Source organism: Clarias gariepinus, chromosome 8 (genome assembly GCF_024256425.1).
Source record: "Clarias gariepinus isolate MV-2021 ecotype Netherlands chromosome 8, CGAR_prim_01v2, whole genome shotgun sequence".
Lineage (NCBI taxonomy): Eukaryota > Metazoa > Chordata > Actinopteri > Siluriformes > Clariidae > Clarias > Clarias gariepinus.
This window is the reverse complement of record NC_071107.1, coordinates 25,231,635-25,256,406: the sequence shown is the minus strand read 5'-3', so window position 1 is coordinate 25,256,406 and position 24,772 is coordinate 25,231,635. Positions and strand designations below refer to the sequence as shown.

The following is a 24,772-nucleotide window of genomic DNA, read 5'->3' as shown; positions in this document are numbered from 1 at the left end:
AATTTCAGGATTAGGGCACAGGGTTTGATTCCCGCCTGTATGGAGTTTGCCTGTTGAACTTCTTTGTAGAGGATCTATAAATCATCACTGAACAGTTTTGATAGTTTGCATCTTGGTTAAAGAAGGAATTAGTCAAACAGATGTGGTGGGACACCTCTGTCCTCATCGCTCCAGCCATTGGGAGTAATGGGCAAATCAACAACCTTCCAAACAAGGGGACAAAATGGAGGCTTGCTAACTCCATACTGTGTCTCTGCCCATGCTGGAAAAGCTCAATTAATGATGCCTATGCAGGAGTCATTGGGGGAACGGTGCACGTTAATTGGGATCAATTAGCTCAGTGCTCGGTGCGCTCTCGTGGGCTAGGGGGCGTAGGCAAGCGGGATCTGACAGATTGCTTAAAAGATTTGTTAACCGCTGGGATACTAGTGACTCGGCTGACTCAACACAAACTGGGAAGCAGGTACAGTTCAATGTCACTGTTAGTACAAACAACTCTTAATGACTCCACTTTATATTTTATTTACTCACTTATCATCTATACCGTTTTATCCTGTACAGGGTTTCAGAAGCCCTAAAGTCTATGCCTAAGAGACTAAGGGCACGAGGCAGGGTACACACTGGACAGGGTGCCAATCTATCACAAGGCACACACACTCATTCACACACTACGGGCAATTTCGGAATGCCAATTAGCCTAACCTGCATATCTTTGGACTGTGGCAGGAAACTGGAGGAAACCCCACCAGGCATGGGGAGAACATGCAAACTCCATGCACACAGAGAAGGGAATCGAATCCGAACCCTGGAGGTGCAAGGCGACAGTGCTAACCAATACACCACTGTGCTGCCTTCTTTATATTTTATTCTTTTTTACATTCAAAATATTTTTTTTATCATCAATTCCCACCTGTTTTACGGCTCTCCCATATAAAGAAATCCACATCAACATGAAAGAGCGAAGGCTATCGTGTGCTTCTTCCAAGGCACGTGAAGCCAGCTGACTGAATCTTTTTAAACTGCTAACGTAACACACTCTGAGGAAAACACTATCTGCCCACTTCCACTTTTGTGGCCTTACAGACGCCAGTGATTAGCTAGTGTCACTGTGATTGATTTGGGAGAGCACGCATTGTACCCCTCCCCCCATAACAGCGCAGCCAATTTTGCTCCCTAGGACATGCGGCCATGATGGCTGTAGCATCTCTGGGATTCGAGCTCAAGAGATTGGGTTTCTGCTTTTCTGTTGCACCACTCGGGAGCTCCTTACGAACGCACTTAAAACAGAGACATGAGCATGGAATACTGTAGAGCAGAAAACGGTTAAAACTTAAGCTGCTCTGACAGCAAATGTCTAGGAAAAAAAAAATGTCTGTTTAGTCCATAATAGATTAAATGGGCCCATAAAATCAAGCAAAACACAGTACGCTACTCACTAGCTAAGCTTCTCGTAATGAAATCAATACACTGGAGCTGAGCCCATGTCTTAATGCAAGGAAAACTAGATTACACTGACATGTAGACCTCTGTAATTAAATAATGAAATATTGTATGTAGCACTGCATTAAAAAAATTTCCATTTACTTAAGAAGATTTAACAAAGGGCCGTGCTTTAAATATATATTTCAAAAGTACTCTTTTAACGTTTATTTTTCTTATAAAAAAATATTGAGTAATATATATGAAAAACAATTCTGGCACACTGTTTAAATGACACGCTTTGAGTGTGTGTGTGTGTGTGTGTGTGTGTGTGTGTGTGTGTGTGTGTGTGTGTGAGGTTGCTATAACCCGTAAAGATGGCTGTCCACTGCGCTGGGTGTGAATGAGGTGATAAGCTGATACTCACATCAGGATATTCTTTAACAGGCACGTAGAGCTTCTCCTGGAGTTGCACAATAGGACCCACAGCATCCGGGAGCTCTGAGCTCCTCTTCTCTGTGCTCCCATTTAACGTATCATTGTACATGTCCTTCCGTACTCTGCTGATCTCTGGAACACAAAAACACTCTCTCTTAGTCATGGTCGTAACAGCCTACTTACAGCCAATTTATGTAGCATGGTGGATCTTATTGTTTGTTGTTCAAAATAGTCTTCTCATGTATATAAATATGTATTCTCTTTATGTGAGGTTTCATGCCTCTACTCACACTCCCAATTAAAAGTCAAGACTAATCCATTTCCTGTCGTGAGTGCAGACTGGTTATATATTATTCTTAAGGATTTCACACAAAACAGAAGAATGAAATATGCCTGTGAAACTGTACACTACAGTATATCTTTACAGTTTTATGGATGATCTGAGGATTAATCTGGAGCATTTTGCAGTGTGGGTGAATTTAATAATTGCAAAGTAGTTAAATGTGCGTGTTTTTTTTTTTTTTTGCTTCCTCGCCAATCGACCTGAGGTGAAGGCCACTAGCTCAATCCCTCCTCATCTTGTACTTCTGAGTAAGAGACCTTCCTAGTCAGTCCCCTGCCATGCTTACAAACTAGAATCAGGGCAATAATAAGGGTTAATTAACCACATGGTCACATGGAAAAAATGTGCGATAGAAAAACGATTGTGCAAATGTTAGCATCATTGTGAACTTTGCCTTTTCTTCTGCTCAGTGACGATGGCCTCCCTGGGTCATCAGTCCTGCCCAATGAGAAGTGCACTCTCTCTTCTCTATTTCAGTATAGACCATGACAGACACACTGTGGTTAGAGGAGGAGTTTCCTTCCATCCACTGTTGGTGTCTTTCTCATACTATTCACAGTGTCTTAGATTCAGAAAAATACTGAGCAAATAGCATCCCGTACTGGTCAATACTGAACAGGTCATAAAGTGTCCATTTACGGGACAATTCCGTATTTAACAGGACATTTGTAAATCCCAACCTTAATGTGGAAGACTTTCACTAACATTATCAGTAGACTCTGACTAGCACTGAGCCACTAGTTAATACTAGTTACTAGTTAATATTGTGGTGACCTTTGACTGAGGTACAATCAGAGTAGCACCAATGGTAAACTTTACCACATCAAATATGCGAGACAGAATGTAAAAATACAATCATAGATATAAACAAATACTGTAGAACTCAACGCCAACTGGATCAATGGGGACGCCTCTGTAGCTAACAAGTTTATTCCTTCTGCTTACCAACGTGAACTCGCTTTAAATATACATTTGACATGATCAGAGGAAAACTAATTCAGACATTTGGACACACTGTGAACTTGACGCTGTTTGGATCAATTCAAAGATCTAATGGGTTCCTCTGCTGGTTACGATGATGTTTGTTTATAAATCTTATAAATATGTAAAAAGTATATTGGATAGATGGTTGGATGGCTAAAATGATGAGCACACAGACACCTAAAGAACATTTAAAAAAAGGTCATCTTAAAGCATGTATCACTTGCACTGAACATCACAGTTGTGAGACTTTATCTCGCTTTATCGCTAATGGTTTACATCACTTCGACGTTCCAGCTCAGTGGATTGTGTGTTTACATGTGGTTGTTTAAGCAGTGGTACAAGAGAAAACTCCAAACGTCTACCTCCTCTCTGTCTCGTTATTGTTTTTTTGAAACTGATATCTTTATCTATCTGCTGCACGTGTACCTCTTTCACCATCAACATCACTGTTTAGTTTGCTATACCTGCTATAAAAGCACAAGCTCAATACTACATTTTCTCATCAGTGACTACTATTTCATGGCACGTTGTAACATTTAAAACACACAAAGTACTTTTAACCAGGCAGGAATGAAAATAAATAGCAAGAGTTTAAAACAAATGAAAAACTGGACCCACGACACTACGGTGTTATCAAGTCTGCTTACAGCTCCGAGCCTTTTCACTTCCAGTGCAGAGTGTTCTAGAAAGATATACGCCAAACAAGTGTGTGTGTGTGTGTGTGTGTGTGTTGTTCATTCAGATCTTTCCACATTTAAAGTAAATCATTAGCTTTAAGTAAAGCACCTTATTTGCCCTAAAGCCTGTAATAGACTTACAGTATCACCGTATTGCTAAAGCGTTGATGTTGCAGTTTTCATTTTGACATACACAGCTCAGACCCATTTTGCAAGCCAAGTTTCATCAAGGATCATAACTTTCACAAAAACTCACTGACATGGCAGATGATCAGAGACCTTTTACCACATGATAACCTTTAAAGCTGAAATTCTGTAAGATGTTTTTTTTTACACTTTATTTCTGTGGTGCTTTTGATGGTGGAGATTGTGAGAATGCAGCATTACACAAACGTAAATGTAGATTTAGATCTAGAATGAGTGAACCAGTGATAGTTCTCTGCTGTAAGAATTTTTAAGTTTGAGGGAAAAAAAAAACACTCAAAAGGAAACCCATGCTCTTATGGGCAACACTTAAGAAAATATCTTGTTTGTTGCCTTACAGCCTTCCAAAAAATTTTTATGTGTGTAAATACAGAGAGCCAGATTAAAACCTAAAAGGCTTCTGAAGCTTGTAAATAGAAATGTGTACAGAAGAAAGCAGACGCTTCATGGGCTGTGGACGAAGCATCCGGGGCTAAGACGCGGCTGTAAAGCTGCCACACACACTGCCTGTTTTAACACATCCTTCAGTGAACTTTAGAGGTTACGCATTATTGATGCCGCCAGGATCTACTGCAGGAAACCCACAGAACAGCCAGGAAGGATAATCACTATAATTATAGATGATCCCTTTTGTCAGTTAATGAAGGAAGCAATAAGACTCCATTTCTTAAAACAATCCATGTAATCCTGCAGGAAAACCAGAAGTGCACAAGTGGGTTGGGGGAAAAATATAGAGAGAGCGAGAGAGAGAAAGAGAGAGAGAGAGAGAGAGAGAGAAATGAGAGAGAGAGAGAGAATAAGGTGGGAGAGATAATTAAAACCGCCAGCCCTGTTAATATTTCCTAAAAGACATTAAGTCCTGGAATTTAGAAAACCGCCATTGTGTGCTGTGTAATTCCATTACTAGAGGATGAATTCTCTGGAGCAAACCTCAGGGGCAAACGCTGGAGGACGGAGAAATGTAATTACAATGGGAATAGCATGTGGCCACAGACATGCATCTGACGCACATGCACAGCCCTATAATCTCGCCGTTTCAATGACCAGTGTAATCCATATTTCATAAATCCTCTTTTATTCATGAGGATGTGAACACCTATGGATTTATACCAAAGCATAAATATATCATCTCAGCTTAGGTGAATAACAATGAGAACGCCCGCTAATAAACAATATTCAGCTTCTAGGAAAAGCTTGGATGTAATGCAGAGGCATAGAAGGAAACCAAGAATATTAAAAGGTGTTACACATCACACAACTTTTTCTGATTAGATACTGCTCTCTGTGTACACTGGACGTGCAGTTTAAATAAATATCTGTTAAACACCATATCTACAGTAGCTGATGTCAAAAACTCGACTATCAAGCCATAGACTATATGCAAAATAAAGGGACGTCACACAGAGCTTTTCTGTGGAAGCTCATCGCTATCCTGACAGGAGCTGACTCCAGAAATTAGTGATGGGTCATTCATGAACGATTCGTTCTTTAACGTGATTTAGAAGAACGAGTAGTCTCGGAGAGTGATTCGTTCATTTTCTACTGGACATGAATGCGCAAATTATCGCGAAACCTCCGTAAGTCATGAACAGGGAACAGAAATATAGCTCCCATAGACGCTATGCAGTGCAGTACACAGGAAACAGAATTAAGCGGCTCTTCTTCTTATAAGACCTCTGGTCCGATTTGTTGTTCTCTTGTCACGTGACCCTAATACACCGCTGATAGATTTGTTTACTTTGATGAACGAGTTTCAAAGAACCGAGTCACTAAAATGATTCAAACTTCCAGAAATAATCGAATGGGCGGAACAAACTCCAGTAGAACGTGCCTACTTACCTTAGTTAGCACACACTAACTAGCTAAGCTTTAGCTTAGCTAAGATGCTATGGTAGATAGTGCTAATTAATATGCTGGCGCTGTGTTGTATTTACCTCTATCATCACCATGTCCCACACGTCGTCCAGCGTCAACTCTTATGTTTCCTGGAGTAAGTTAAACTACAACGATTCCAGTTAGCTGCTCAGTTAAAATGATGCACAGCAGACGACTAGTGGTTTGACGCATGCAATGTAACTGTCACTCAAACTGGCGTTTTAACATGGGGCTCTGTCGGGATTGGGATTCTGGTTCATTCTGGTTTTGGCACTTCCTTGTTGGGCTCATTTTTCTTGATCAGAGCCTAAAAAGCTTTTCGATGGCCATAAATAGTGTGTACATCGCTATCAAGGAGGATTTATGCATTTATTACTACAACAAAGGACTTAGCTCTGAGACAGAGGTCTAGTAAGGAAGCATTTCCTTTGAGAAATGACCTGAAATATGACGGTTCCACCAGGCTGGCCAGACGGTGTGGGAAGTGCGAGTTGCAGCACACATAAGAGATATTGCTGCACCACGGAGAACATGAGTAGAAACAGCACGTCTCTACGCTTTGCTGCTTTGAAATGGAACAGCATTTTTGTTCCAATTCAAGTCTTAGGAGGTCTCTTCCTTTCGCTGATTGATGAAATAGAGCGAAGTGCACGCAACAAAACACGCATATGTGTTTGATCCTCCTTTTAGGCGGGTAAGTTATTTGCAGACTTCCATTCATTTGAGGTCCTCTAACAAATCCAAATACCACTCTTGTACAGTATGTTGCAAAAAATGCTCTTTATTTATCTAAAGCGTTATAAATACCTAGTGACAATACTCTAAAATAATCTAAGCTGTAAATCCACTCCACCCAGACTGCTGTCTCAGCCTGGTACGTGCACCCAGGATTGTGTGACGGTGCTGAGGATTAGCGAACTACATGCAGGGAACAGGATACACCTTCATCAGCCAGGATGCCTGCAAATGTCGAGTGCAGCAGAGCCATTCTGCTCTCGCTTGTGAACGGCAAGAATCCAGTATTTCCACCTGCACTTAGCTCCTACTTTCTCCCTGCTGCTCCCTTTCCTGATAACAGCTCTAAGAAATCATTACACCCTCCCAGAGGAATACAAGTTCGCCTCGTTATAAATGAGCGCATAAGAGTAGAAACTTCAGGGAACGGTTTTATTTGATGTAATCTGTCAAATAATATTCAAGTATGAGAGGATGGTCATTGATGTTCTGTTATGGGAAATCAGGGTCCGGAGCAGAAAAAATCGGAACGAGCAGACCGTGTACTTGAGCTTGTTTTCCTTCTGACTAGGGGTGCTGTCCGGCGGTCAGACTGAGACGTAGACTTGAGGATGATTAAACTGTCAGTGGTGATTTATGAATGACGTTATTACGGCATTTTAAAAGCACCTTTTAGTGATTTGTCAGCTTTCTTGCCCGCCGAATTCAATCACTTTCATCACTGGCCTCAAGGTCTGGACTTGCTGCACGACTGAGCATGCAGCAGCCACCTGTGCACATATGCCACAAATGCTTGATAAAGTCAGCCACTGACATCGCGCACATCATAGCACATCTTCTGAGTAGCATGTCCACAAAGAACCACTAAGAGAAGTGACCGACACTTTTATTACATCAATGAACAATATCACCTGGACTACAAACTAAATGTTACTAAATGTACAAACAAATGTTTAGACTAAAAAGCACAGCAGGTAAAAACTGTTCCACTGACATCCTTATCACTAGCAATAAACCTATATTCCTCATGAACTACCATTCCTAGATTAGCTGATGTAAAATGACCACTGATACGCACCCGGGTATACTAAGAACCAGTCAAGTGCTCATTAAACTGAGAACAAGATCAAGCCAAAAACCCTGGAGCTCTGAGTCGACGCTACCTACTGTGCCATAGTGCCACCTTTAAGGAAACTGTATAGTTATAATTATTTTAAGATGAATCAGCTGCATACATCTTACGTCCATTCAAATACTTTTCCAGCATTTATTCTATGTAGAGTCACAGGAGGCCTGGACTCTGGCCTATTCAAGGGAACTGAGGGCACAGGACGGGGTTCACCCTGGATGGGGTGACAACCCACTGCGGGGCACAAACACTCACAGGCCTAATCATGCACTACGGCAATTTGGAAACGCCAAGAAACCTGCAGTGGAGGCATGAGAGGAAACCGAAGTACCAGGAACAAACTGCACAGACTGGAGGCGAGCTTTGATCCCACGACCTTGAAGCTGCAAGGCAACAGTGCTAACCACTGAACCACTGTGCCACTGTACTAAATGTAGTTGATATGTTAGATGATGATTTTTTTTAAAGCCATGGCATAAAACAGTTTAAATTGCTAATTCCATGCACAGTGCGCATTGTAACTACAAAACAATCAAAACCGGGTCTTTAGTCCGATCTAACTCTATGAAGTGAAGGAACACTTTGAATGCATCTTATCAACACGAATGCAGTGATTATAACAACATACAGTAAATGATTTATGATTTTAAACACAACAAACGGAAGCCACGACATGTTATTTATACTTATATTATAATTATCATCATAAAAATCCTAAGGCAAGGACCACTGCAAATGTTTCTTAAATCAGCATCTCTACATCTCAGTATCTCAACCATTCCATTCTGGTCTGTTGTTCATGTTTCTTTATAATATATATATATAGATTAGGAGTACTAGAACTGTTAGTACCTCAACGGAAATAAGTTTTTTATTAAAAATAACCAATGACCATGCCAAGAAAGAAAAGTTTTGAGTGACGAAAAGAAAGATTCAATCTTTGCTTTACTGATACATGTATACAATGAGCGTCAGGTTACTTCCATCCGCATTACACAAGGACAAGATGAAGCAAGTGACATTGGAGACAACAAAGGCAGAGGGCAAAAACAAATCCCTACTGATGGGGATGACTGCAAACCCAGTCGAAAGGTCAGTCAACAATCAGGCTGAAGTTTACAGAAGACCTCAGATATTGAACTGTAAAAAACAGGAGTAAGGCTTCATCCGCGCATCTTCTCTGATGAGTAAAATTTTGTGGCCGTTTTCTGGTTAGAAGAAGACCTGGAACAGTCTGCAAGCCACAGTGTCTCGCACTGTAAAATATAGAGGGGGATCAGTCATTGCAACAAGGCTGGAACCAGAAAGATTTGTCATTATAAAGGACACAAGAATCAAGCCACATATACGGCTATCCTGGATAAACATTTGCTTTCTTCAGCTCTGACCATATTCACCAACTCTGATTATTTATTTTTTTCCCCCACAGGACAATTGTCCATGGCACACAGCCAGGTCAATCAAGGTATGGATGGAGGACCTCCAGATCAAGACCCTGTCATGACCAGCCCGAACTCCAGACCAGCACATCATTGAAAACCTCTGGGATATGATCAAGAGGAAGAAGAATGGTCACAAGCCATGGAGCAAGGCTGAGGTGATTTGTGCCAAGAGTGGCATAAAGTTACCCCACAGCAATGTGAAAGACTGATTTCTAAATGTTGAATTTAGGAGTCAGTAGTTTATAGAATGAAGCAAAACTGTTCACTGAAAATGTTGCAGCGGTCTCATTGTCTTATACATGAAGTTGTTGAGTCACAACTGTTTTCATTTTTTTTACTCTTCATACAGTACAGAAGCACTCTATCATACATATAATTACAATACAATACAAAGTGAATAATCAAAATAAATAAAGAAAAAAGACTATATGCAGTATATAGTGCACTCACAGTAATGACTCAAGATGTACGTGTTTGTGAGATTATTGTACTCTGATTGCCAAAATGCTCTTGTTTTTATTTATTTTATTTTTTTTAATCGTGTTTTTAATGTTTTGGTAGTTGTAGAGCATTTGGATAATGAAGTGATGTGTCTAAACTATTTGCACCAGATCCAGTCCAGAGCGAATGATCCCTCAAATGCGAGGAGCTCGGCAGTCAACTCTAGACCTAATCATAAAACTTTCCCGGTCTGAGGATTTCAGACAGCCAAAACCTCACAGCTGCTGCCTCAGCTGACCACATAAAAATTACACGAGTGATTTCTGACACTGGGTATTATATTAATAAAACAGCTGTGGAATCTCTGGCCTTCGGCCCAGTTGTAAGGAACGCTTTTGGTGATGTTGCCTGTATTGTGACACCACCGGATGTGAAGAGATGGAGTGTGATGAGGCCATCTTCCCAAACACAAGGCTAAAGCATGCTATTACCATCACTCACTGCAGGGAAAGGTCCACATGAGTGGAGAACCTGTGAGAGAATGAATACAAAGAGTAAGGTGAGATGTAGAGAGGATAAAAGGAAGATAGATTTCTAAGGAAAGAGAGAGAGAGGGAGGGAGTGAGACACGGCTGAGCATTAAAAGGAGAGCTGGTGAAGCAGACAGGCGGAAAATAAGAGTAGAAGAATGAAGAGAGAGAGGAAAGAGAGAACGAGACGGAGAGTCTAAAATGCAGCAAGGACACAGACAGCTACAACAGCAGAAGTACATTATGTCTACCGACGAGGGTTGGCGTTTGTAAGAATGGATAAAGACAATCTGACTTATTAATACATATAATAATAATAATACAAAAAAAAAAAAAAACGAAAATAGGAGATTTTACGGGAAAAACCCGTCAGTCACAAACTACTGTCAGTTGGAGCAAACCAGAGAGTCAGGACTGGCGCGAGGAAGACAGGCGCAGAGCAGAGACGGATAGCCGAGGACAGAGTGAGAGACAGCTCGAGCTGGGAAAAGTAACACCCTTCTGTGTTTGTAATTATGCGTTGCGTTGAGAGTGCAGGTGGGGAGGGAAGGAAAGGGCACGTGCTCAAATGAAGATGCCATCTGGGCCTGCACTGGGTGCAGAACGGTAACACTGCCCAGACCGGCAAGCCTACCTGCTGCTTCACCACACATATCTACAGACATGCGTGACTGCACAGACATGCGCGTGTACTGTCGCATCCCGCGAATCCTATCATGTGAAAAAAGTGCACCTGCTTGGTAAACAATTGCTAAGAGAGAGCTGAGAATAGCTTGCAGTGCAAATAGACATGGCTTGAAAAACAAAAAAACATCCAAGCTTGGACATGTAATAAAAATAATAATAATAATTATTATTATTATTATTATTATTATTAAGCTTTATACTTGCACAATAAAAAAAAACTGTTTAGCATGCTATTCACTTTGCTGATCAATAATGTACAATTCTGGAAAGCGTTCTATAAAGTGAGGCACGCTAATCCCTGCTATAAGCTAGGAGACAACCTGTTTGTTCCTGAGACATCTATAAATGATCTTACTGAACCAGTTCTACAAACAAACCTGAGCTCTGGATTGGTCACCCGCATTGGGTCTCCTGTGTCATTCGGAGAACTGCTTCTCAGCACTGTAAATAACCAGTGACTCAGCGCTTAGCATTCAGCTCAGTTCATGGTTCCTTGCTAGATATAGATTCTGACTAATGAAGGTTAAATTGTGCATGTGATATGAGCGAGCGCGTATGCTCCAATTCAGGAAACTTCCTGACATAAGCACATGCGTTTACTATGAAAGGGACAATACGGGTGATGAGATCATCGTGCCCACCTAACAGCCGACGGAGCGTCTGAGATCGGGATACTTCTTGTTTAAGGATGGAGGGAGTGTCGCCATATTCAGAGAAGGAAAAAACTTACTCTCTAAGAATCCTCCGGAATTCAATGAGGCCACAAAGATTTTATCATGTAAATGAGAGTGAAGGAGAGGGAGAGGGAGAGGGGAGGAAGCTGGGAGAGGAGGCTTCCTGCATGACTGGTTTTGGCAAAGCCTCACTTCAATTAGCTCTGTGTGGTACAGTGGAGAGAGCAAGTGCGGGTGCTTCGCTGTGTCTCTAAAAGCATGAAGTACACTTTCCCTGCGGCCTGCACAGATGGATGACAACAGCATGGCTGAGTGCAGACTCATCAGAGACCGTCGTGCAGAGACGGTATTTGCAGAATTTATATGGAACCGGCAGCTATCGTGAATATCACCACGCGCCTGGATTTCCTTTACAGAGCACAAGGCTAGGAGAAGTCTTAAAGATTAATCTGAATACAACAACGCTCGTTGCATCGAGTGAATAAAACCTGGGTAGGTCATTATCTCGATCTGTTGTGTGTGATTATTTCGAAGAGATTGAAAATTCGTTCTCATCATGGGAGAACAGTACGCTATCGGTGTTTGTGAAGAATTGAAAAGACATCCACACTGTGCGTGTGAGGATCTACATGCTTGGGCTGCTCTTGCTGCCTCGGGGGGCGGTGACACAAAAGAAATGATGATTCTCTGTGCCAAGGCACCAACATGCAGCTGAAGATGCTTCGTGCTGGGCTACACACTGGGGACAGCATATGGGCTGCTTTCTCACTGACGAGTGTGTCTCAAACTCCTCTCGGCTCGACTGTAGGGCTTCCTCTATCCTTCTATCAAAGCACAGATCAATCCACACACAAACACACACACACTAGAATATGAGACTGGGTTGAATCCACTCACGTATTGAGACACTAAAACAGAATTGGGTAAATGACGATATTTGTCCACCGAATGAGACATCACTTGTTTCCATTCGAACAAATGCCAAGATGAAAGAGCCGAATACGCTCCCATCACACTCTGGATTCCAGATTCTATGCTTTAATTGTACTGCACACTCTGGAATTGATCCTGCAAAGGGTTAACAGCTTAATGCTGCAGAACGAGCAGCCGTGTACATCGTATGCCTTCACAAAAGAAGGTCGTATTTGGTATTTGAGCTTGCCAAATGATTGATGGGCTCCTGAGCACCCTCTGATGCTTTACTAAAAGCCACATTCAGCTCTAAATCAGTACGTAGCTTTAAAAAACTGGCACATATGAAATGAACCAGGAGTCTGCACCCTCCATGAGGTCTGACTAATCAAGAGTAATTATGGCCTAAGTGTCATGAAGCTATTAATGAGGAGATTTTTTGGGGGCTGAAAAGTGGCGTTCTGTAAAAACTTGAGAGCACCATTAGCCTTTAACAAAGAATTAAAATGCACGTTTGGCCTATATGGGTTGCCGCTAAATCATACTAAGGAGGTGAAAAATCGATCATTACTCAGCGGCGGCTTTTTATCTGTATTAAGCACATGAGTCTAATGGATGGCACATTAGGTGGTACCACCGAGTGTCCTTTAAGAAGCCGCTGCCCGGGCCCTGAGCCTGGAACGTTTGAAAATCATTTAGAAGATGGGAGATCTAATTAAATGTCTCTCCTGCACCTTGAACTTTGCGCCTGCTGATGAAGGTAAACACATCAATCTCTTCTCGTTCCTCAAGCAACAACAATCTTCAAATCCGCCCAAGCGTTCACTTACTATCTGGAGCGAGAAGAAAAATAGCCCATGGACAAAGAGCAGCCGGGCTCGCAGCAAGACCAACATGCTGACATAGTTGTTGGACACGAGAGAAGATAAGAGATAAGCCGCTTGTACACTGTATTAAAGGTTTCTGGCAATATTCACAGCAAATATAATCCTCTACCGAGGCTGTTTATCTGGACACGGGTTAGGCTTTGGCTGAGAATACGTCCCTTTGTAGGATTAGTATCTGTAATTTAGACTAATTTAGATATGAATTGGCATTATCCTAAATCTGGAAACCCGGTCTAATTGATCAGAATTTCATGTTATTGATAGCTAATAAATGGAATACATTATCTTGAAATTGGAATTGGATATAATTTAAGCAAGCAGGTTGCCTTTTAAAGGAGAAAAAGTACAAATAGAGCTGGCCAGGAGATCAAGTGCACCTAATGTAAACATGAACATTTCTTTCATGCTCTTATATTCAGATGAATGCCACACTTTTTGTGTTGGCAGACTCTATTCATAAACTCCTTTGCCTTTTTGTCGCTCTCTTTGAGCGAATCCCGAGTGCTAAAGACTTATTCGGCAGTCTGCGCCGACCCATTTCAATTATATGGAGTGCCTTTAAAACTACAGCTGTGAGTGCATTATAAAGCTTGACGTTGATATATTCGCTAATACTGACAGCGTCACAGGAATCCAGCCTAATAATTTGCGATAATTCAGCGAGCGTGTAACAGAGGAGGAAATGGGAGAGAAAGGGAAAAAGCATGACTGATTTTCCCTTCCAAAAAAAGAAAAAAAAAAGAAAAAGGCATCTTGTTTGTGAAAATAAACGTGACACATGGCTTCACAATATCATGACCCTGTGACCTGTATGCCACGCCTGTCACCAATTTACATTGGTCTTGCAGTGTGGGGGTGCATGTGTGTATATCTGTCTGCGCTTCCTCTTTCAGCTGAACTCTTTCACATCTTCGGTTAGTCTGTCACTCTGACTGATGATCGTTTAAATCCAAATAATTAGTCAGATGATCTATGACTCTGAACGTACGACTCTGATAAATCAAACATATCAATGCAATAAGTGGCAGCAAAACATTTCTTAGCGTGTCGCTGAAAACACAATAAGGAAATTCTAAAGTGAAGGTGCGACTAATAATCCCTAACGCTGGGTGAAAGTTGTAACACAGTTGTCCACACTCATAACAACATTTTAAAAGTTAGATTCAATCCATTAGGGGCATTCGTTCAATGTTATCCCATGGTCATGTGGTCACTGTTGTTCCAGCTTTGCTTCATTAAAGTGATTCTGACTTTAGCAACCTAATACTACCGTTGTTCCAACAACCACGACAATGCCAAATTAACGTGTTTATACATTTGGAAATATGGATGTTGGGCATGAGAGGCAATTACCCACAATCCTGCAGCGAGAGAAAGAAGGGGGAGAGAGAGAGAGAGAGATGAACCATTGGCTCAGTTGTGATGATGTGACACTCGGCAGACAAAGCGCATGCATACTACTCATATTGTGAGACCTCGCTTGTTAATCAAGTTAAAAATAATTTAAAAAAAATTTGCTCATCTTGCAAAACACTCACAGACCAAGGTTCCACTGTATGTTATTGCACAATTCACAGCTGATTCATTATAGTGACCAAGGGTGGCGTCATTTGACCGTCAGGGTGGTCATTTCATCCACCTGTCCCCTTTCTATTTATCTTGTATTATGTCATTCAATAATGCTGCTACTGTTTGCTGTCTTCTCTGTTTCTTTTCTTAAGTACAAAATAAGACACACATGGGGATTTGTCAGTACTTAAAGTGTAACAGTCATGTCTACTCTGGTCTCTTGGGTTGTTCTTTATGTGAACCTTTTGGCCTTCAAACACTCTTATTTCTTCTTTTTAATAGTACGGAAAAGTGAGACGGATAGCAGCAGGCTGCAGAAAGGATTACTACGGGCAACATTTCATCTAGGGACAGCATTCTGGTTAATTTAGGATAAATTGGCTTTGACCCCACAGAAACCCCTGTGAATTAATTAATTGCTCCAATTTAGTGATGAATACAACCACTTAGACTAATTGTTAGAGCCACTCTGCTCCCTGTGGGACCACTAGACGGCTTTAGAGAGATGACTACAGCAACGATTTTATAACTCTTATCACTTTAGCGGGCCTTTTAGAAGGTAAAGTCATTAGACTCATGCTTCTGAGTGAGATGATCAGTCTATGGCTGAAATTCCCTTTTATCTAAATCTATAATTGTGATCAATGAGCCCTGTTAGACAGCTTATTCTGTCAGTATGATGGTAGAGTAAAAGCAGAAGTTAATGTTTAAACAACACACAATTATCAACTAATATACTGATATCTTATATAGAATAGACCAGACCCTAAATATCTTATAGAGTGGATCACACCACAGATATTTTATATAGAATAGATCAGACCACTGATATATTATACAGAGAAGATCAGACCACAGATATCTTATACAGAGTAGATCAGACCACTGATATATTATATAGATTAGATTAGACCACTGATATATTATACAGAGCAGATGAGGCCACAGATATCTTATATAGATTAAATCATACCACAGATATACAGAGTAAATCAGACCTCTGATATCTTATACAGACTGGATCAGGCCACTATATAGTGTAGATCAGGAGACAGATATTTTATGTATAATAAATCAGACTACTGATATCTTATACTGTACACAGTACATCAGAAAACAGATATCATACATAGACTAGATTAGACCACTGATATCTTATACAGACTAGATCAGACCACTGATATCTTATATAAAGTAGATCAGGCCACTGATATCTTATATAAAGTAGATCAGGCCACTGATATCTTATATAAAGTAGATCAGGCCACTGATATGTTATATAAAGTAGATCAGACCACTGATATCTTATATAAAGTAGATCAGGCCACTGATATGTTATATAAAGTAGATCAGACCACTGATATCTTATATAAAGTAGATCAGACCACTGATATCTTATATAAAGTAGATCAGGCCACTGATATGTTATATAAAGTAGATCAGGCCACTGATATCTTATATAAAGTAGATCAGGCCACTGATATGTTATATAAAGTAGATCAGGCCACTGATATGTTATATAAAGTAGATCAGACCACTGATATCTTATATAAAGTAGATCAGACCACTGATATGTTATATAAAGTAGATCAGACCACTGATATCTTATATAAAGTAGATCAGGCCACTGATATCTTATATAAAGTAGATCAGGCCACTGATATGTTATATAAAGTAGATCAGGCCACTGATATGTTATATAAAGTAGATCAGACCACTGATATCTTATATAAAGTAGATCAGACCACTGATATGTTATATAAAGTAGATCAGGCCACTGATATGTTATATAAAGTAGATCAGACCACTGATATCTTATATAAAGTAGATCAGACCACTGATATCTTATATAAAGTAGATCAGACCACTGATGTCTTATTTAGATCAGACATACCATTTGCATTCTGTTAGTGCTAATGCTATAGTGCATCAAGAACAATGAAAGTTTCCTCAAAGATTCAAACTAACGAGCAGTGCCAAGTGTTTATTGCTGGATCACACAAAAAAAGCAAGTGACAGCAGATTGGTTCAGTCAACAACACTTTAAAATAGGATCCAATCCTAGAGTGCAAATGTGAGTAATATAAAAGTGCAGGGTTCGCATCTCAACACTCAGTTTATTGTTTTAACGGAAATTTTATACAAGGTATTTCTGATGTATTTGGTACACATCACACTAGTGATGACATTGTTATGTTAAATGTGGAAAACCGCTTGCTGCTTGAATACGCAAATAGGCAGCTTAGCGCTGAATTTGTGGGATCTGTGTTGATTACCAAACATGAGGGAAAGCGCTGAGGGGGTCTTATTATTGCCTTTAGCGTGATTTTCTGTGTCAAACCTCACTTAAAGTTGAAAACGGAAATGGATTCGATTTGACGGTAAAGGTGGAGGACATACAGAGTAAAACACAGAGTAAAAGTCTACTGTAAAGTAACTTAACACTTTTCGTTACACTACAATGTTGGTCTCGGGACACACTTGTGTTCTAATGTAAGCATGATTAAATTAGTGATCACTCATTTGTAGGAATCTGAAAAGATCTGTAGGCCTGCAAAACCTGTTACATATAGATTTTCATGCCATGAGGTTTGTTTTAATATGAGAAAAATGTTTATGTCAAACAATAATAATTCACTTTAGACCAGTGGTTTGTATCGTATTGAAAAAGTTATGTGAATAATGAGTTGCCCATTTTAGATTGACCAAAAGTATTTCAGCACATTAAAGTATATTCACATATTATATTAAAGTAAGAACCAATAAATGTATGCAAAACAAGGGCTGACTATATTTTTCTTCTGAAGATGAACAAGCACGGCTTTTGTTTGTGTTTATTATTTGGCTGTAGGCAGCTCACTGGAGCAGAGACCCGCTACCGGACGAGAGACATTGGATCAGAGTTTTTACAGACTTTCATTGATTTCTTTTTATTTACCCTGTCAGCGTTCGATCCTGAGCTCAGGGGTTTGCAGGTCCTCATCATGTTCCTGTGTTTCCTCAGGGTTCTTCTGATTTTCTTCTTTTTTCCATACCTAGTCACCTAATCTGCTGTGGTGCTCAGGATCTTAGTGAAGGATCCTTTGGGTGCTGTATGTTGCGCGGGAGAGGCTTGTGGGTTTTGGATCGGAGCAGGCCCATCCCCTGTGTGCTTAATTAGATTGAGCACTTTGCCTGCTGGAACCCGTGCACTGCAGTGTTCTGGTGCCTTTTTGTCATGGCCACCATTGACTTTTTTGTCAATTTGCACCGCATTCGCTTTTCTGTGTGATCGGGCTGGTGTTTGCTCCCTGCACACACGGGTGAGCATTGACCGCCCATGAACAGTGTAAGTCACTTGACCTATCAGTGGTCATAATATTGCTGATCGGCGTATGAGCAAGGTGATTTGTGGTTTGGAGATTTCTCCGCTTTGATACGAAATTCAATACTGTATCATGTCCGAGTACTGAGATATGGCCAGTGAGAATTTGTTTACAAAGAGTACCTCGGAATAAAACATAGAAGGTATTATTTAATTTTTAAAAAATATTTAAACAAGGATTCTTTAAAGTAGTAATAAAGAGGGAACCATGCATGTTTTTAATCACAACTGGAGTAACACACCTGGAAAGTGATTTAAGTGCATTAAAACAGTGTTTGGGATTAAAACTTTAAACTTTCTTAATACGGTTGAAGGATCAGGAAGATACAGTAAGTAGTATTTTTGCCAAAATCTAAAAATCGAAATTTTATACATTTCACTAACCAAACTAACCTGTGCGACTTAATGACTGCCTTGATATGACGTGTGGATATGTGAGCTGTGCTCTAGATCTACAGTAATCCTGATCAGAATAAAGCAGTTACTGCAGATTAAAAAATAAATGACTGAAAACATAATCTTTAAAGACGGAGAGAGACGTACGTGTTCCTGCTCCATGTGTAATCGTATTGGGTTCCTTTGTTTAAAACAAATTGCCCTTGTCTGAACCTTTAGGCTAGCGTTATTTGACAGTATTTGCACTCCATCACTATCACAAGTACAGAAAAAAAAACAAAGATAAAATTAGTTTACAAATAAAAAAAAATGTAATAGCTTCACAAAACAGGCTTTTTTTAATTTGCAAATGTGAGACGATTTTTTTTCCTGATATTTTAAAGGTTAGTTAAGTAGAAATACTTTAGAGAGTGATTAGTTCAAAGATTTATTCTACAAGCTGCATTGAGCTATTGAGTCTTACACTGGCTCAGAGCCACAAATCCACTTCCTATTATAATTCTTTCGACTGTGGCAGCACCTCTGCTCGCTTCTAACTCTGCATCCCGGGTGCTGCGCTAGGGGCAGCGGGTGCTCTCTTGATTAAATTCATCACCTTTATTATGGTGCAAAATGCACAGCTCGGCATGGCTGACTGCTCCTGTTGCTCATTGAGGGCATTCATCTGCACTAACGGGGGACGGGGAGTTTACGCTTGGACTGTGTATTGGCCTACACGCATCACGTCTGCTCCACATGACTGCGCAGCTCCCAGCTAACATGGCAGGGCCGGCACAGCGCTCGGATCGACCCGCAGAACGTCACCGGTACAGAATCGCACGTGTCTGAAGGCAATAACAGCAGTCTGGTTTTATTTGCAATGTAGTGTCAAGTGTAAAGACTCCACACTGGGTTTGGAAACCCGCTAAAATCATCAGACGGCTGCAGGTTCTAACTCCAGTGGCAGCCTCAAGGAAAAAATAGTGCATGGTCTATAGTCAGATGAGATCAGATAGTAAAAACAGGGTCGGTAAACATGTGCTATAGTTTCTATTTTGATCTACGATATTACCAGTGGGACTGGAATGAAAAACATAACACACACACACTCACAAACTCACATGCTCCCACACAGAATATTGCCATACACAACACACCGCAGGGGATATCACATAAACAGTTCACGCACTGTTTGCAAACTGCTCGCTGTCCCATCGATGATGCCAATGATTTTTCTATGGTACTCGGTTTTCTGTTTTCATTCCGCACTTCTCAATGATATACTGAAAACCCCCAGACTCCTAGCCTTACGTATGATCAATGTAGCGAGCAGGCCCAAGCTGTGGATGATAATTGACACTCGCTCTCCCCTACAAAGGTGGAAATAATGCTGAGCTGGGCAGAAAGCTGTGATTTAGCCTCGCGTTAGTGATAGCACCGCAACCGGGGCGCCACTACAGAGATAGATGGTGGGTATATATATATATATATATGTGTGTGTGTGTGTGTGTGTGGAAATACCCTGGCCATTAGAGCTGCTTCTACCTCCTCTACCCTCTGTAATATTTGGAGAAGAGTGATTGCTTTTTTTTTTTCCTCCTTTCTTTCCTACTTTCTAAAAAAGAACATAGAGTGCAGCAGGAATTGACGTGCCAGGACTTGGACCGCTGTACAATCTTTTTCATTTGCTTAACATTTTACCCATTCACTACATGTGTGGATGTTTTCACTCCCTTTATCTGGCTCATCCTCCAATTCACATGTGCGTATGTAATGTAGGTAACAAGGGTGGTTAATTGTGAATTGCACAATGTTTTGACTCCCTCGAAAAAGTTCAGAATAGACTGTGATACTGCTGAGCTACCAGTGTACTAATGCTAGAACTACATTACTAATACTACAAGCTATTATTAATTTATGCAATTATTATTTTTAAGGTTCCTACTTTCAGTTTAGATGTAAATTCTTCTTGACATAATTACGAACTTAAGTTAAATTTTGGGGTGTTTTTTAGTTTGTAAGCAATCCTTCTAACATGACTAAAGCCCTGATAATACTTACATATGCATTTTGTACAATCCTAAAATTATAAAATATGATAAAACTGACCGGACCAAATTATTATTTTTATATAAATGTTTTGTATAAATGATTTGTATAAATGTTAACTGTATTAAATTGTATAGGTATTAAATTGTGCTGTATATTATATATGTTAAACTATTGTATTATTATTATATACTTCATTATTATTTCAACACTTAAGCAAAAATTGTGGTTATAATTTGAGTCATTATTTTGTAGTCCTGTGTGGTATGTTGTGGCTCTGGTTATGTGTAATTCTCTTCACATAAACACACCACTCACTCACTGTTAGCTGTGCAATCTGGGCATATCACACACACACACACACACACACACACAATATATATATATATATATATATATATATATAGTAAAAGCTCAGTAGTTACACAAGGCTGAGATTACAAATCCCAGGACCATCGAGTCCTTTCTGTCCAGGATGTTATATGATGACTAACTTTGTTTTAAATATTGAAATCATTTTGAAACATTTCTGTTTGGATGTGAATAAGTGGAATTCGAGAGCCCACAAAGGGGGGGGGGGGGGACTATAAGATATTCCCCAAGCATGTTTTGTACTTTAATGGACACAAGTGGATTATGGCTTAGTTGGGAAAAGCGAGGGGCCACTCCTGAACTATAGGCTTAGAGACATTCCAGCCTTTTGTACTGACATATCCCTTCTTCTGTCAAAACACAAGACAAGAAAATAGTTAACAAAGCAAAAAGAAACTCATAAAAACCCAGTTTGTACTCCAGCAGATAGACACGCATTAAAAAAAAAAATCTGTCACTTTTCACCGTTTCAGTTAACAGCATGTTGTTCTGGGAGAGCCAGAGTCTGACAGCAAAAAGACTCGTTATCCGTTCTAAGTTCTCTTTACTTCTTTATCTGACACAGAAAAACTCAGGCGCCTTAGCAGGAGTCCTTTAGTTACCAAGCAGACCACAAAATTTTTTCCATTCACCATTATTTAACAGGACACTCGGTTAATTCAGGTGGATTATTTTGATTTGGGGTGTGCTACTGATGACATAAACTCATCTCAGCATCCCGGAGCTTCGGCAATTGTTCTCTTGCATTTCATTTTTTTTTCCGCTCAGATTTTATTTCCCATAAAGACATGTGGCCTGATGCTCCATAAAACATTTATTGTCAGTCTGCAAGAGGAAAAGAGTCTGCTTGGACAAGTGATATATAAACCACACTAACTACTGCATAAAGTCGACAGCTGAGAAAAGGATGAAAGGCTTCCATAAAGAATTGGAAAGGAGCCTCTTGGTGCATTGCTACTCCAAATTACCAGCGGTTAAGCACTGTCGCTTTGCCAGCACGTACCATGACAGATTTCACCACATTCAGACTTTAAAAACACTCAAATTTACTACAAGCCAAACTGGGGCCGTGCTAACTTAATGCTAGACGACTGTCACAAAAAGTCAAAAGTAGGGTTTTTTTTTCAGTCCAACATAATTACCAGTAAAAAAAAACAGCGTGCAAAGTGGATTCTTCTTTGTCCCTTGATAAGAGAATTAACTTAATTTAAGTAGGTTGCATTGTTTCGACAACTTTAAAATATTGTGTGCTTCATCGCAGTATTATATTCCTGAAGTTTGAATCTACCTTTCTTTATGCGATTCTAATACAGCCTGTCAGAATAGCAAGTCCGGTCCTTAGACATTATTTCAGACATAAGATGGCTTCAAAACTAACAACAGAAGACCAAATAGATTAAGACATAAAATTACTTAATTTTTTTCTCTGGGATCATCTGAAGTCAGTAGTTTAGAACAATCATATAACAATAAGGGTGGAAATCATCTCCGCAACGTTCATGTATTCAGTGTAAACACAAGTGCCTCCAGTGCATTTACTTTTATATTCCTTTGGGACACTTTGTATGTCCACTCCAATTGAACACATTTAATGCCCTGTAAAAATACCAAAATAAATAGTTTAAACTTTTTAATTGTTTAGACAGTCTGGACATTTGAGCGAAAAAGCATTAGTGATGGTAATTCGAACAAGTCCTCCCAAAGGCATCGTAGTGCCAATATGATCACCATATAATGAACAGAGCCGCTTTTAAGCACTCTAACCGTTGATCTGATTACTAGACTGCCTTCAGGACAGTTGGATTTCCATCACAGCGGTGTAATAACCTTTACAGGACTAAATCAGCATCTGTGGTGTTTAAAACATTCTTGCAGTGCTAGAAATATTTTTAGATTTAATGCCTGCATGAGGAAAGAGTGCTTGACGAGGCTTTATTAATTGCACACCAGGGATTTTAAGAGCATTGTGATGAATCCCAGAAGAAACAGGTAGGACTGAAGAACCGTACAAACTAAAGACCTACTGGGGATCTCTTCAGAACCCATTAAAGCCCTGAAATGTGTCAACGCTCTGGACGTCATCGGGAATGAATCGATAAAGCCCTCTTTAGTGCATTCTCAATATGGTAGATAATTTCATGGAGATAAATACGAGTGTTTACGAGATTCTACGGATGACCAAAGGGACGAGACCGCATGCCCACTGTGATGTCATACATTTCTGCTGAACCATGTGTATGTTTTGAACACAGCTTTTATTTCTGCTGCAACACCACAGTGTTGATCCACAGGTTCAGGTTCTGCTTGAGTGCAGGTGACGGGTCAGTGGCAGCACAAACTTGAGAAAAAGATTTTAAAGGTCACTGGTGCAGTGGCGTGCTGACTAAAAAAACATCAGATCATGTGGATCAAAATAGCAATATGACCAGTATAAAACGGTGGATGGCACTAAAAAGCCAGGAATGACAGGTGGCTGGAGACACACACACACACACACACACAGACTCACACACAGACACACACACATCAGACAGCACCGCACACTTCTTCACTCTCACACCTATTCCTAGGCTACTAATCACACGTTCTCGGGCTGTACCTTCGTCGAGAAGGCGCTCGAGGTGGTTGAAGATGCCGCAGAAGTTGGGCAGGCTGCTCATCAGCTTCTTGTCGTTCATCAGCTGCATCAGATAGTCTGGGCTCGGCTTCGGCTTCTCCTTCGTTTCCATTTCCCCCACCATATTCCAAGAAATCACAGCTGAGGCCCCAGGATACACGGCAAAAAGCAAACAGCGTAGAAATATTAAACAGAGGAGAAAAGACGCGCTGAAGGAGAGCGAGTGTGTGTTGCACGCACTTCGGGAGACTCTCTCTCTCTCTCTCTCTCTCTCTCTCTGTGTCTCTCTCTCGCGCGCGCCGCTGTTTCCCGTCACTGCCGCAGTTCTCTCACTCACACACCGTCCGTTATTCTGCTACTGATGGCAAAAAACCTAATGAAATCATACCAAAATTAAAAGTGCACGGAGGTAGACCGATCTCTCTCTCTCTGTTTTTTTTTTTTTTTTAAGTTTCGCTCGATAAATTCCACAAGTTACAAGGCAACTCCCGGCCGCGCGCGCGTTCTGCTGAGATTTCAGCCGATTTCTCCTTTACTTCCTTTTTTTAGGCGACACTCAGTAGGCGGTGAGTGACCCCCTCTCTCTCTTTCTCTCTCTCTCACTCTGAGTCCCCCAAGGCTTCCTGTGTGTAACGTGTGTGTGTGTGTTTGTAAAATGTGTCTAGTTCCTTCTGTCTCTCTGCTCGCAATAACGGAGCTTCTTCAGCGGGACTGGCGCGCGCGCTCCTCTGTCAGCGTTCAGCTCCGTCTGCGCCGCCCGGACTCGCCAGCACGGTCACGTGACCGCCCGCGCCGCACGCCCGCGTCCCTCCGGCCCGAAAGAACGCGCGCTCCCGAGTCGAGGGTGGGAAGAGTTGACGCGCGCACGCGCGCACACACACATACATGCACAGTGCTGAGTGCTGTGACTCAGGTGATCGTATATTCCATAATAACCACACGGTCATTTCTAAAAGTCTATTGCAATCTGTGTAGGAATATAGGCCCAAAGTAGTGCACTTGTCACACACACACACTATATGGACTATATGGTTAAACCTGCATACAAA

General features: G+C 40.7%; 1 protein-coding gene across 6 annotated transcripts in view; it reads right to left on the bottom strand.

Moving 5' to 3' along the window:
* The window catches only part of LOC128528756 (KH domain-containing RNA-binding protein QKI), a 78,490-nt gene extending 53,944 nt beyond the window's left edge, over positions 1-24,546 (bottom strand). For 3 of the 6 annotated variants that reach the window (XM_053501850.1, XM_053501845.1, XM_053501849.1), the window contains exons 1-2: positions 23,706-24,544; positions 1,847-1,989 (exon numbers count right to left, since the gene is read on the bottom strand). In XM_053501850.1, coding sequence (XP_053357825.1) covers positions 1,847-1,989; positions 23,706-23,847 — 285 coding nt within the window. In that variant the 5' untranslated portion in view covers positions 23,848-24,544. Of the gene's footprint in view, positions 1-1,846; positions 1,990-23,705 lie in introns of all 6 variants that reach the window. The other 3 variants (XM_053501846.1, XM_053501847.1, XM_053501851.1) reach the window with 2 other exon arrangements.
* Between the last annotated feature and the right edge of the window lie 226 nt (positions 24,547-24,772).